This window comes from Rousettus aegyptiacus, unplaced genomic scaffold, assembly GCF_014176215.1.
Source record: "Rousettus aegyptiacus isolate mRouAeg1 unplaced genomic scaffold, mRouAeg1.p scaffold_m13_p_10, whole genome shotgun sequence".
NCBI classification, from domain to species: Eukaryota; Metazoa; Chordata; class Mammalia; order Chiroptera; family Pteropodidae; genus Rousettus; species Rousettus aegyptiacus.
In genome coordinates, this window is record NW_023416285.1 from 28094599 (window position 1) to 28107088 (window position 12490).

Genomic DNA, 12490 nt, shown 5'->3' on the forward strand with positions numbered 1-12490 from the left:
TGATTTTTATCCTTCATTTTGTTAATATGGAGTATTGCAAAGATTGGGTATGTTGAGCTATTCTTGCATCCCTGGGATAAATCCTCTTGATTATGGTATATGATCCTTTGAACATACTACTCAACTTGATTTGCTAATATTTTGTTGAGGATTTTTGCATCTATGTTCATCAGGGATATTGGCTGGTAATTTTCTTTTTTTTGTAGTGTCTGTCATTTTGGTATCAGGGTAATGCTAGCCTTGTAAAATGAGTTTGGAAGTTATCCCTCCTCTTCAATTTTTTGGAAAATTTTGAGGACAACTGCTATTAAATAACTAAATGTTTGGTAGGATTCACGATTTGGTTCTGGACTTTTCTTTCTTGTGAGGTTTTTGATTACTGATTCAATATCCTTATTAGTAATTGGTTTGTTAAGATTTTCTATTTCTTTATGATTCACTCTTGGTAAGTTCTGTGTTTCTCGAAATTTATCCATTTCTTCTAGGTTGTACAATTTGTTGCTATGTAATTGTTCATATTCTCTATAATCCTTTGTATTGCTGTGGTACACCAATACATTTGCCATTGTATATCTTTGAGATTTTTTTTTCTTGATAAGTGTAGCTAAAATTTGACTATGTTTGACTAAAGCTTGTTTCTATTTTTTTTTTTAAAGTTCTTAGTTGCATTCTTCTTTTCTATTGTCTTTTTAGTCTCTATTTATTTCAACTCTGATCCTTGTTATTTATTTTCTTCTTTCTGCTAACTTTGGGCTTAGTTTGTTTTTCATCAAGTTCTTTGAGGTTCCAAGTTAGGTTATCTGAGACTCCCCGCTCCCACCTCCAAATGTAAGTATTTATTGTTATAAAGTTTCCTCTTAGAACTGCTTTTGCTGCATCCCTTAAGTTTTGGCATGTTTGTCTCAAGGCATTTCCTGAGTAAGCTTTCTGCTTCTAGCACCATATAATGGTCCTATAAATCATGGTGTCCTATAAATCTTTTAAGCTGTCTTCACTCTTTTTCATTCTTTGTTTCTTTTTTCTCCTCTGACTGGATAAATTCCACTGCTCTTTTCCCTGTCTTTGATTTTGCTAATCTTTTTTTCCCTTGATGTGGTCTACTGCTGAACCCTTCTAGTGGAATTTTCAGTTTAGTTATATATTTTTCAGCTTTGTAATGCTGTTTGGTACTTTTTAATATTTCCTATCTCTTTGTTGAAATTCTCATTTTGTTCATGCATTACTCTCCTGACCTCACTGAACATCAGTAGTCTTACTAGTAGTGATATTTTGAAATTACTTCTTTATATTGTGACAAGAAGAGACCCTGTTAATGTCAAAAAACAAGAATTTAGATAAAAATAAAAGTGTGAAAGTTAAGTAAAATATCCTGTAATCTTAATTATGAATAGGAAATGATAGTATGAACTCATGATTTTAGTTAAAAAGCTCATTTCTCTTTCTAAAAAATAATTATTTCCTATGTCTGCTCACTAAAAATGTCTAAAAGGTAAAAATAGCAATGAGCATATCTGGATGCTTATTCTGATCTCTAAATATCATTTCTCTTGAAAATGAACATAGGTTAAAATCTATGAGTTAATAATGACAGTAAAAAGAAATAACAAACTAATTGATAATTTTGGGGTGCTTATTAAGGCACCAAATCACTACTTGGAAATTTCACATCTAAAGATACCATTAATTTATTCTGTCTTTGTTTACAAACTATATTTAATAGTAACCTAACAGTTGGTAAGGAAAAATTCTCTAAAGAATTCCAGTTAATGAGTATAGAAGGAATGTTATAATTAGAAATTATCATTTTATAGATGTCAGCAAAGATGGCCAAATAAGAATCTCTGAAAGTTTTCTCCATCATAAAAGCAATGAAAATACTGGTAAATGTTACCAAAATCAACTTTTGAGAAATCTTGAAATTAAAAGGCTTGCAGCTTTCTAGGAGCATTTATTCAAGAAAAGCAATGGAATTTTGATGAGAAGAATAAGTTTTATGGTGTTCTAACCTACCCTATTCCTACTGTCCCCAGAACTTCACAATAGCCTTGAAAACTACTAATCCACACTTGTGCATACCAACATGTGCATAATGGGAGTCCCTGAAATAGAGGAAAGAGTGTAAGACAGTATGAAGCGGAAAGATCGTTTAAATAAATAATGGCCCTGAAAGTTGCCAAATTTGATGAACAACATTAACCTACATATTTGAGAAGCTCAACCACCTCCAAGTAGCAAACTCAGTACTCCACTCCCAGAAGCATCATAATCAAGCTGTTAAAAGTCAAAGAGAAAGAGAATCTTAAAAGCACCAAGAGAGAAAAGTAACTTTTCACGTACAAAGAGTTTCAATAAGCTGATGTTTCAACAGCTGATGACTCATCAGAAACAATGAAGGCCTGAAGGCACTGGGATGATACGTTAAAGTGCTGCAAGAAAAGGACTGTCAACTATGAAATTCTATATCTTGCAAAACTATCCTTCAACAGTGAATAATAAATTAAGGTATTCCTTGATAAATAATCTGAGAGTGTTTACTGCTATTAGGCCTGCCCTATATGAAATACTGATGGAGTCTTTCAGGCTGAAAGGAAAGGAGACTAGACAGTAACCTGAATCCACATGAAAACACCACCAGTAAAAGTAAATACACAGTTAAACAGAAAAGACCTTATGCATGTATTTTTGTTTTTAACTTTTTTCTCCTATCAGATTGAAATTGCAATTATTATAGATCTCTGTTAATGCACACAAAATGTGTAAAACATCACTTGTATAACAATAATAGCACAAAGGAAAAAAAGGAAATGGAGCTGTGTAGGAACGTAGTTTCTGTACACTATTATAATTAAGTTAGTATTTCAAATTAGGTCATTATAAATTAAGATGTTAATTGAAATCTCCAGGGAAACCACTAAAAATATAACTTGAAATAATAAATTAAAAGAAATAATAAGGGAGTTATAATGGCATACTGGAAAATATCTATTGAACACAAAATAAGGCACAAAACAAAGATATAGACATCAATGATAAATTGGCAGACATAAATCTGACTTCGTCAGTAAGTACATTTATGTATATGGAATAAATAATACAATTAAAATGAAGAGGCTAAAAAATGGATTAAAAACAATCCAATTATATGTTGCCTACAAGAGAAATGCTTTAGCTTCAAAGATGCAAATAGGCTGAAAATAAAAGGGTATGCAAAAAGAGATATGCAAATAGTAATCAAATGCGAACTGCAGTGAGTATACTAATATCAGACAAAATAGAATTTCATACAACATTATTGTCTTAATAGTAAGTACTTAATAGGTCGAATAAAGAATTACATTTTATAATAAAAGGGCCAATCCATTAAGATGTAAAAATTGTAAACACATATGAACTTAAGAACAGAGCACCAAAATACATGAAGTAAAAAAATGACAGAATTAAAGGGAAAGATAGATAATTCATACTTCACTTTCAATAATGGATAGAACAATTGTACCAAAAATCAAGGAGAAATAGAAAAGATGAAAAGCACTATAAATCAATTAGAATTAACAGACGTTTAGAAAGCACTCCATTAAAAAGTAAAATACACATTCTTCACAAGTGAACATGGAACACTCTCTAGGACAGACTGTGTCAGATTATAAAACATCAATATAATATGCAAACTAGTTCTCTTAACAATGGAATAAAATTATCAATGAATAAGCAATGTTGGGTAATTAATAAATATGTAGAAATAAAACAACGTATTCCAAATCAGTGAGTCAAAGGAAAAATAAGGGAAATTACAAAATACTTTGTGAAAAATGAAAATGAAAAGTGATCATACCAAAACTTTATGCAATGCAGCTAAAGAAGGCTGAGGAAAACTTATAGTTTTAAATACCTACGTTAAAAAATAAAAAATTTCTCAAATTAATAAACTTCCACTTTAAAAAAAAAACTTGAAAAAAGAGCAAACTAATCTCAAAGCAAGCAGAATGAAGAAAATACTAAAAATTAGAGTAGAGATTAACAAAATAGAGGAAAGCAATAGAGAAAATCAAAGAAATCAAGTTAGTTCTTTGAAAATATCCACAAAAATGACAAAAAAATATCTAGACTAAGAAAAAAAGAGAGAAGACCCAAATTATTAAAATTAGTAATGAAAAAGGACATAACTACTGACCTTATAAAAAGCATTATGAGACAATATTATAGCAATGCTATATCAACATTAGATAATGTAGATGAAATAGAAAAATTCCTACAGAACTATAAAGTACTGAAACTGTCTCAAGAAGAAATAGGTAATCTGAATAGACCTACAACAATTTAAAAAATTAAATTAGTAATCAAAAAGTTTGTCACAAAGATAAGCCCAAGAGTGCATTCCTTTGCTGATGAATTCCACCAAACATTTAAAGAATTAACTCTAATGCTTTACAAATTCTTCCAAAAAATAGAAGGAACACTTCTCAATGTATTCTATGAAGCCAGCATTACCCTGATACCAAATACAAAGACATCACAAGAAAACTATAGACCAATATCTCTTATCAATATAGATGCAAAAGTCCTCAATAAAATACTAGCAACCAGAATCCAGCAACGTATAAAAAATATGTATTATGGCCAAGTTAGATTTATGCAATGCAATGTTGGTCCAATGTATAGAAATTAATCAATACAATGTACAACAAATTAACAAAATAAAAGACAAGAACCACACGATCATCTTATCAGTTACAGAAAAAGCATTTGAGAAAAGTCCAACACTCATTCAGGGTGAAAATACTTAACAAACTAGGATCAGGAAGAAACTTCTTCTACCTGATAAAGAGCAGCTAAAAAAATAAAAATAAAAATATAGGTAGCATCATACTTAATGGTGAAAAACTGAGTTTGCCCCCTAAAATCAGGAATAAGACAAAGATATTTTCTCTTGCCAATTTTGTTCAATATCTATTGTAAATTCTTGCCAGGGAAACTAGGCAAGAAAAATAAGGCACTCAGATTGGAAAGGAAGAAATTGAACTATCTCTATTTGTAGATGACATGATTTTATATGCAGTAAATCCAAAAGAATCTACCAAAAAAATTAGCACTAATAAACTAGTTCAGTAAGTTTGCAAGATACAAGACTAATATATAAAAATCAAATTATGAATGTAAACTAGCAATGAACAATCCAAAAACAAAATAAAAATAATTCCACTTAAACATACATCAAAAAATAAAATACTGAGATATGTAAAAAGTATAGGATTTGTACATTGAAAACTATATGCCATCATTAAAGAAATTAAAGCCCTAAACAAATGTAAAGATATCTGTGTTAATAAATTGGAAGAAAATATTGATATCAATAATCCTCAAATTGGTCTACTGATTCAACAGAATCCCTGTCAAAATTCCAGAAAGGGAAATTGACAAGTTGATCCTAAAATTCACAGGGAAACGACAAAGCCTCAGAGTAGCCAAAACAATCTTGTAAAAGAAAAACAGTTGGAGGGCTTACATGTCTTAATTTCAAAATTTACTATAAAACTATAGTAATTAATACCATGTAGTACTGACTTTTAAGGACAGATATGTAGATTAATGGAACAGAATTAAGATAGAAAAAAACCCATACATCTTTGTCAATTAATTTTCACAAGGGTGACAAAAACCAATGGAGAAAAAATAGCCTTTTCAACAAATAGTGCTGAGACATTTGGATAGCCACATGCAAAAAAATAAAGTTGGACTCCTACTCTATATCATAAAATTAACAATGATCAAAGACCTAAACATAAGAGCTAAAATTATAATACTCTAAAGAAAACACTGACGTAAATCTTCACGACCTTGGATTAGGCAATGGTTTCTGAGCTATGTCACTAAAAGTATAAGTAATTGTTAAAAAACAGCTAAATTTGATTTAATCAAAATTGAAAATTTTTGTGCTTCAAGGAAGTGAGGGGACAACCTATAGAATAAGGTGAAAATATCTGCAAACCATATATCTAATAAAGTTCTAGTACCAGAATACATAACTCTTACAACTCAAAAAACAATTTAAAAATGAGCAAAGATTAAGTAGGCATTTTTCCAAAGAAGATATATGAATGGCCAAAAGCACATAAAATAATGCAAGACATCATAAGTCATTAGGGAAATGCAAACCCAAAACAAGAGATACACTTCACACCCACTGGGAGGGCTATAATGAAGAAGACAGACAATTACTAGTTTCGGTGAGGATGCGGAGATATTGGAACCTCCATATGTTGCTAGTAGGAATGAAAATGTTGCTTTGGAAGAAAGTTTTTTTTGTTTTTTTTTTTTAAACTGCAGTGCCTGGTCTTCCCAGGTGGTCTCCCATCCAAGTACTAACCAGGCCCGACCCTGCTTAGCTTCCAAGATCACACGAGATAGGGCACATATCAGGGTGGCTTGGCCATAGACTGGTACAACTGCTTTGGAAAACAATTTGACACCTCCTCAAAAAGTTAAACATCAGAATTACCATATGATTAACAATGTCACTCCTAAGTATATACCCAAGATAACTGAAAACATACACTCACACAAAAACTTATATACAGGTTTTCATAGCAGCATTATTCATAAGTAAGCAAAAAGTGGAAACAACCCAAACATCCATTAACTGAAGAATGGATAAGGGAAAAACAGTACATATATACACAATGGGCTATTATTCAGTCATAAAAAGAAATAAGTACCAATTAATATAATATGGATAAACCTTTAAAACATTATACAAAGTGAAAGATAACAGACGGAAAGGCCAAATATTGTATGACTCCACTAATATGAAATGCCCAGAATAGGCAGATCCATACAGACAAAGTTGATTAGCGGTTGACATTTAGGAAAGAGGAGAATTGGAAGTGAATGCCTAATGGGTATGGGTTTTCCTTTTGGGAGTGATGAAAATGTTGTACAACATTGTGAATATACTAAACCACTGAACTGTATATTTTAAAAGGGTGAATTTTAGAGTATGTGAATTATATCTCAAAAATATTCCTCTATAACAAGTTGAAGTGACTTCAAGGTGATTTCTTACATGAAGTGGCTACTAAATGGCATTTTTATTTCTATATGGGCTTTTCAAATATTGTCACAAATTAGCAGAGGGCAGCCTCATTTTAACATGGCACAGAATTTGGCTTATGGTTAAGTGACAAATCAGTAGAGCAACTATAATAAAAATAATTCATCTACATAACAGATTTTTAAAAACATTCTCAACCTTTGAGTTATTCGTTGGACTTCTGTGAAAAAAAGTTAAAAATTAGACCAATCTGAGGATTACTGATATCAACATTTTCTTCCAATTTATTATCAAACTTATGCAAACACAGAAAAACTAGTAAAATAAAGTGTATATAACAAATGTATACAACATCAAAAAATAATAAAATTATCAATTTGTAAACTTTAACAGAGTAATAGAAACAGGCAATGATCATCAATGGATATGCTAAGCCATTAAGAGAACGTTTTCTGGGTAACTATGATGGATGACTCAAGCTGACAATTCCTAAACTATGTGAACATTTAACATCACTAGACATGGAACAAAGCAGACGTATGGTCCTCCTGATGGGTAAGAACCAGGATTATTTCATCACCACTTATGAAGCATTTTAGCCAGTATGTACATACATGTATACATATGTAACTTATTTGCGTCTCTAACTACCAGTACAGAAGATACTGGGGATAGAGGAACGAGTGAAACAGAATGTGTGCAATCAGCCAAATCCAGAATGTGGGAATTTTTACAGAGCACATTATATAGTCTCTTTAACAAATAAATTCATAAAAAAGAGGGGGAGAACTATTGTGAATCATAAAATTTATCTTCCAAACTGAGGCACTTGTGAGAATAAAAGGAATTTCTATAAACAGTTATGCTAGACAATAGGTATGACCTGGGACCACCGTACACAAAAGCCTCAATCAAGTGCAAGGTGTGGACTTTATTTTCTCAATATCTTTTTAGTTTTATTTATTTTTTGAAACAGGATCCAATCAAGAATTTGAACATGGTCTGATCATTAAATGATATTAAAAAAATCATTGGAAATTTTCAGATGAATGATAATACCACAACTAAGTTTGGTCAGAAAAACATCTTGTCAGATATATATACTGAAGAGAAAATAGGAGAGATGGTATGGTACCTGTGTTTTGCTTTAAAATACTAGTGGGAGTAGAAAGTTGGGAAAAATATATGAAACGGTATTGGTAAAATGTTTATCAACACCGAAGCCGTGTGATGGGCCCGTGGTGATTTGTTATACTACGCTTCTCCATTTAAGTATGTTTGAAAATTTTTACAATATAAAGTTTCTTCAAAAGTTAAACATCACTCAGTGTGGCAGTAGGCATTTCTGGCTTTGACTTTCTTATAATGACAGATACACTCCCGCAATTCTTACTTGCCAAAAAAATATTGGTTAGGCTTAGTCATAAAATGGAAATCTCAAAGGGAAATCTTTAAAGGAGAAACAGCTGGTTTGGCTCGAAGGAAATGTAAAAATCCATTTTTGAATTTCCCACTGAAAGCTGCTCTCAGAGTTCTTTTCTTTATGCACAGTGGGTGGTTATGGCGTGTGTGTGGGCATCGGGATTTGTAAGAACTCAGAGATGAGGTTCACACAGCTTCAAACATTAAACTGAGTCAGCAGTCCCAATCTGAGATAATCCTCTGTTCTTGCCAAAAAGTCATAATTTAACTTCTGCCAGACATAGAGTAACATTAATTTTATAGGGTAGAAGAAACTTCAAAAGTAAATATGAGAAAAGTCTCTATTGCCCCTGGTTAAGTATCTTTTTAAATGGCGTATCTCAAGGATATTTTTTGTTTCGGTTTTGGAGAGTTGCCCTAAGTATGAATAGCCTAAAACTAAAATTTCATCTAAATAATAACTCATCTTTACTTTTAAATTCTAGATACAGATTGGCCTTTAAAATGTCCTAACTATGGATGGTGAACACACAATGCTCTCTCTCTCTCTATAATATATATATATATTATATATATAGCATATATATTATATATATAGCATATATATAGCATATATATTATATATAGCATATATATTATATATGTAGCATATGTAATACATATAGCATATGTAATATATATAGCATATATATTATATATATTATTATATATATGCTATATATAATATAGCATATATATAATATTATATATAATATATAATATTATATAATATATATTATATAATATATAATATATATGTAATATATATAATATAGCATATATATTATATATATGCTATATTATATATGTATGCTATATATGCTATATTATATATAGCATATATATATTATATTATATATATAGCATATATAATATATATATATATGCCTTACTGTTGAATTGTACACTTGAAACCTACTGGATTTCGTTAACCGAGGTCACCATAAAAAAGTCTTATTAATTGAAGTATGTCTTTTAATAGTTTTGTACTTGCCTCCTATTAAGACCAGTTAAATTAAAATTTTTCTTAGACTCTGGCTCAAATATCATTCATGGTTTTGTAAATGCAAAATAACACACTTTACGAACATTTCTAACATAAAATTTCTCTCTACATGTCAGATTCCATTTTAGGCAATTATCTTTATAGAAATTTTAAAAAGGCCTTAAGAGAAAAAATACCAGTGATGTATGTTAATAAAAATTAAATCAATTACAATGAATGTAAAATATAGTTGGTATGATACTTCAAGATATTTAAATAAAACAACAGTCATTTTCACAAAATGTTCTTCAGTGGTTTAGAAGCTTAAGCCATCAAATCTAAGGAAGTCTGCTTTAAAAAGAACAAGGCAATGTTACTGAATTCTTGAGAAAAATGCTAACACCAGCATCAGCTCAAAGTGCCTTAACTTTAATTTTCTTTCTGATTAAAGGCACTTACATACATTTCTAAGGGAGCAAGAAGGGAAGTTAGGGTGAACTGAATAGTATTTTACACCTAACGCAATCTATCGTAAGTTTGAGTCATGTGTTATGTATGAATCAGCAACTTCTACCTTCCTCCACATCATCTGTTTAAGAGGATTTATGGCACTGAGGTACACACCATGACATTTTGGATTATATCTACCATAGAAAGCCAAGTAACACTACCATAGAGAAAAAGTCACTTTCCTAACCAGATTATTTATAGTTGATTTGCACTCCCTCATGACCCAGAAAGAGAATCTATGTTAACATATAGTAAAACTGTACTAGTTAGAGTAATAGTCAGCAAAAGAACGAATTTGGTTAGCAATGTGTTGTTGTAATGAGCAGCATAGTATTTCCATAAGCTCAGTAAACTATTTTGTAGTTTAGTGGATAGAAAGGAAAGGAGACTAAAGGAAGAAGTGCAAAATTAAAAATGATTTTAAAACCAATTGTGAGTAAAATAAGTGCTGTAGAATTTTGGTGTAGCATGGTGAATTTTATATTCTTTGAATGTTGTACAGGAATAGCATGGCAGGAGAATAATAAAAACAAGAAGAAGAAGCTTTCTCTAGGTGAAGATTTAAACTTCCTGCAAGTGGAGGGGGTTAAAAACAAAACCCACAAAGAAAAATACACTAACACTTGGATGCACTAAATATATTTACCTGCATAACCCTACTCTTATATTCCTAATATTTATTTGCCTGGAAAAGAATGCATATCCAGAGCCACTAAATCCTCAATTATTTAGTAGTGGCAAAAATGGAAGAAATTTTTATTATTATTGTAGAAATAAACTAGATTAAACTGAAGTCAAAATCAATTTGTTCTCTATAACTTCTATAGGCCTTGCATTTTTGTGTTTGCTACATATATATTAAAGTCCTCGACCTGGGAACCCTAAAGTTTCTCACCAAACTTACTTTCTGTTTCAAATACTGCAATTTAGAAATGATGTCAATACTTTTAATGTGGTGACCAGGCACATACAAGGGTTGTCACTTGCAGCAAGTGGACACACAAGTATTTTTCGAGTTTATGGTATGACTGAGTTAATGTGGGTACGGACGCTCTGACTTCCAGCGAGCTGCTTCTAATGACTACCCAGCCTGAAAGTACAAAATATTAGTTAATGAAATCATCTCGAACTGCCCATGTTAACAAATACAACCTGCTACTGCATGACCAAAGCAGGCGTATTGATCCCCATTTTATAAATGTAAAAATGTAGGTTCAGCCGTCTTCCTTCCAACCAACGATCAGGCTTTCCTAAGAGTGGAAAGAGAGGAGAGGCCCTGACTTCACTTACTCTTCATTCAGGGCACACCGACGGTTGGTGAGCGTGCCATATTTCCTCAGCGTCTCAGTGAGCTCCGAGTAGAGTTTGTCAGCCAGAGACAGTGGGATTCCTTCCCACACCAGGATGAGAATCACAATCACTGCAGCCTCACAGGTGTGGCCAGCTCGCTCCCGCACCAAACACAGTAGCTTCTCCTCAATGCAGCTTCTGCGCACCACCTGTGCGGGTCACCATTCCACCCCAACACCCCCCACCCCAACCAAAACAAAACAAGGGTCACTTGCAGCAGATGAGAGCATTGATTGATGTATATATACAATTTTACGTCTGGGTCACAGTGAGGACAACATTTACCACCACCTGCCATTGCCTTTTGCTGCCCATTTACAAAGTGGGGGCTTGCCCTGGGGTCAGAACCGGGAGAGAGAAAAAAGACTGCTCAACGTTTAGCAGACTACTCTATACCCAGTACAATGAGGGGCTATGCCTCCTGATTAAAGCCAGAGCTAGATGGAAGACATGTAGGTATTTTTCATAAAGTGCAAGATTTTTATAAAATGACAATATAAAGATTAACTGATTAAGGACCACTTCTTTACATTCTAGGAAGAATTATACTTTTAGCAGCCACTTGAATGGACCTCCCCCTCACCATTAAATTCTTTCAATTAAATATGGTTAGTACATGATTTTAAAACTAACCTGCCTTTTTCTTAAGAGTAATGTTTTTCTTACATTTATGATAAAATAAATGTAAGCAATATCTCTTTAGCTGACATAAATGACTCATCTGAGTAACCCACGTCTCAGGGTTAGATTAATGAATCAACATACTCAAGACTGAAGACCAAAATCTTGTCAAGGCACACTTACCCATTTGGCAATAGGACATCCCTGAGAACTTTTGCCTTCTTTACCAGTATAGATGACTCTTTCAATCCTAATAGCTTTACCCTTCTGTCCAAACCTTAAAGAAATCCACAGAAACACACACATGTAAAATTAGCAAATGAATTCAAGTGGCATCCAAAATACTGAACATTTGAGCATAACTTTATTCTACAACCACATCCTGAGAAATGAATCATTTATTTTTTTTTAAATAGCTCTAAGCCAAGCAAACTGGATAACAGACTTTAAGCTTTGTTTTACTTCAGTATCAAAATATGTTGATAATTGTAATAAACCATTTTGAAATTATATGT

General features: G+C 32.0%; 1 protein-coding gene and 1 pseudogene across 4 annotated transcripts in view; both read right to left on the reverse strand.

Annotated features, from left to right (window-relative positions):
- Nucleotides 1–12490, reverse strand: part of TET2 (tet methylcytosine dioxygenase 2) — a 114199-nt gene that overhangs the window by 22959 nt on the left and 78750 nt on the right. For 3 of the 4 annotated variants that reach the window (XR_001597279.2, XM_036227645.1, XM_016147939.2), the window contains 2 exons: nucleotides 12159–12252; nucleotides 11295–11503 (listed from right to left, as the gene is read on the reverse strand). Coding sequence is in view for 3 of the 4 variants with exons in the window: in XM_036227645.1 (XP_036083538.1) it covers nucleotides 11295–11503; nucleotides 12159–12252 (303 nt within the window). In the remaining variant the exon portion in view is untranslated. The other variant, XM_016147948.2, reaches the window with a different exon arrangement.
- On the reverse strand, nucleotides 6316–6435 carry LOC118609053 (annotated as a pseudogene).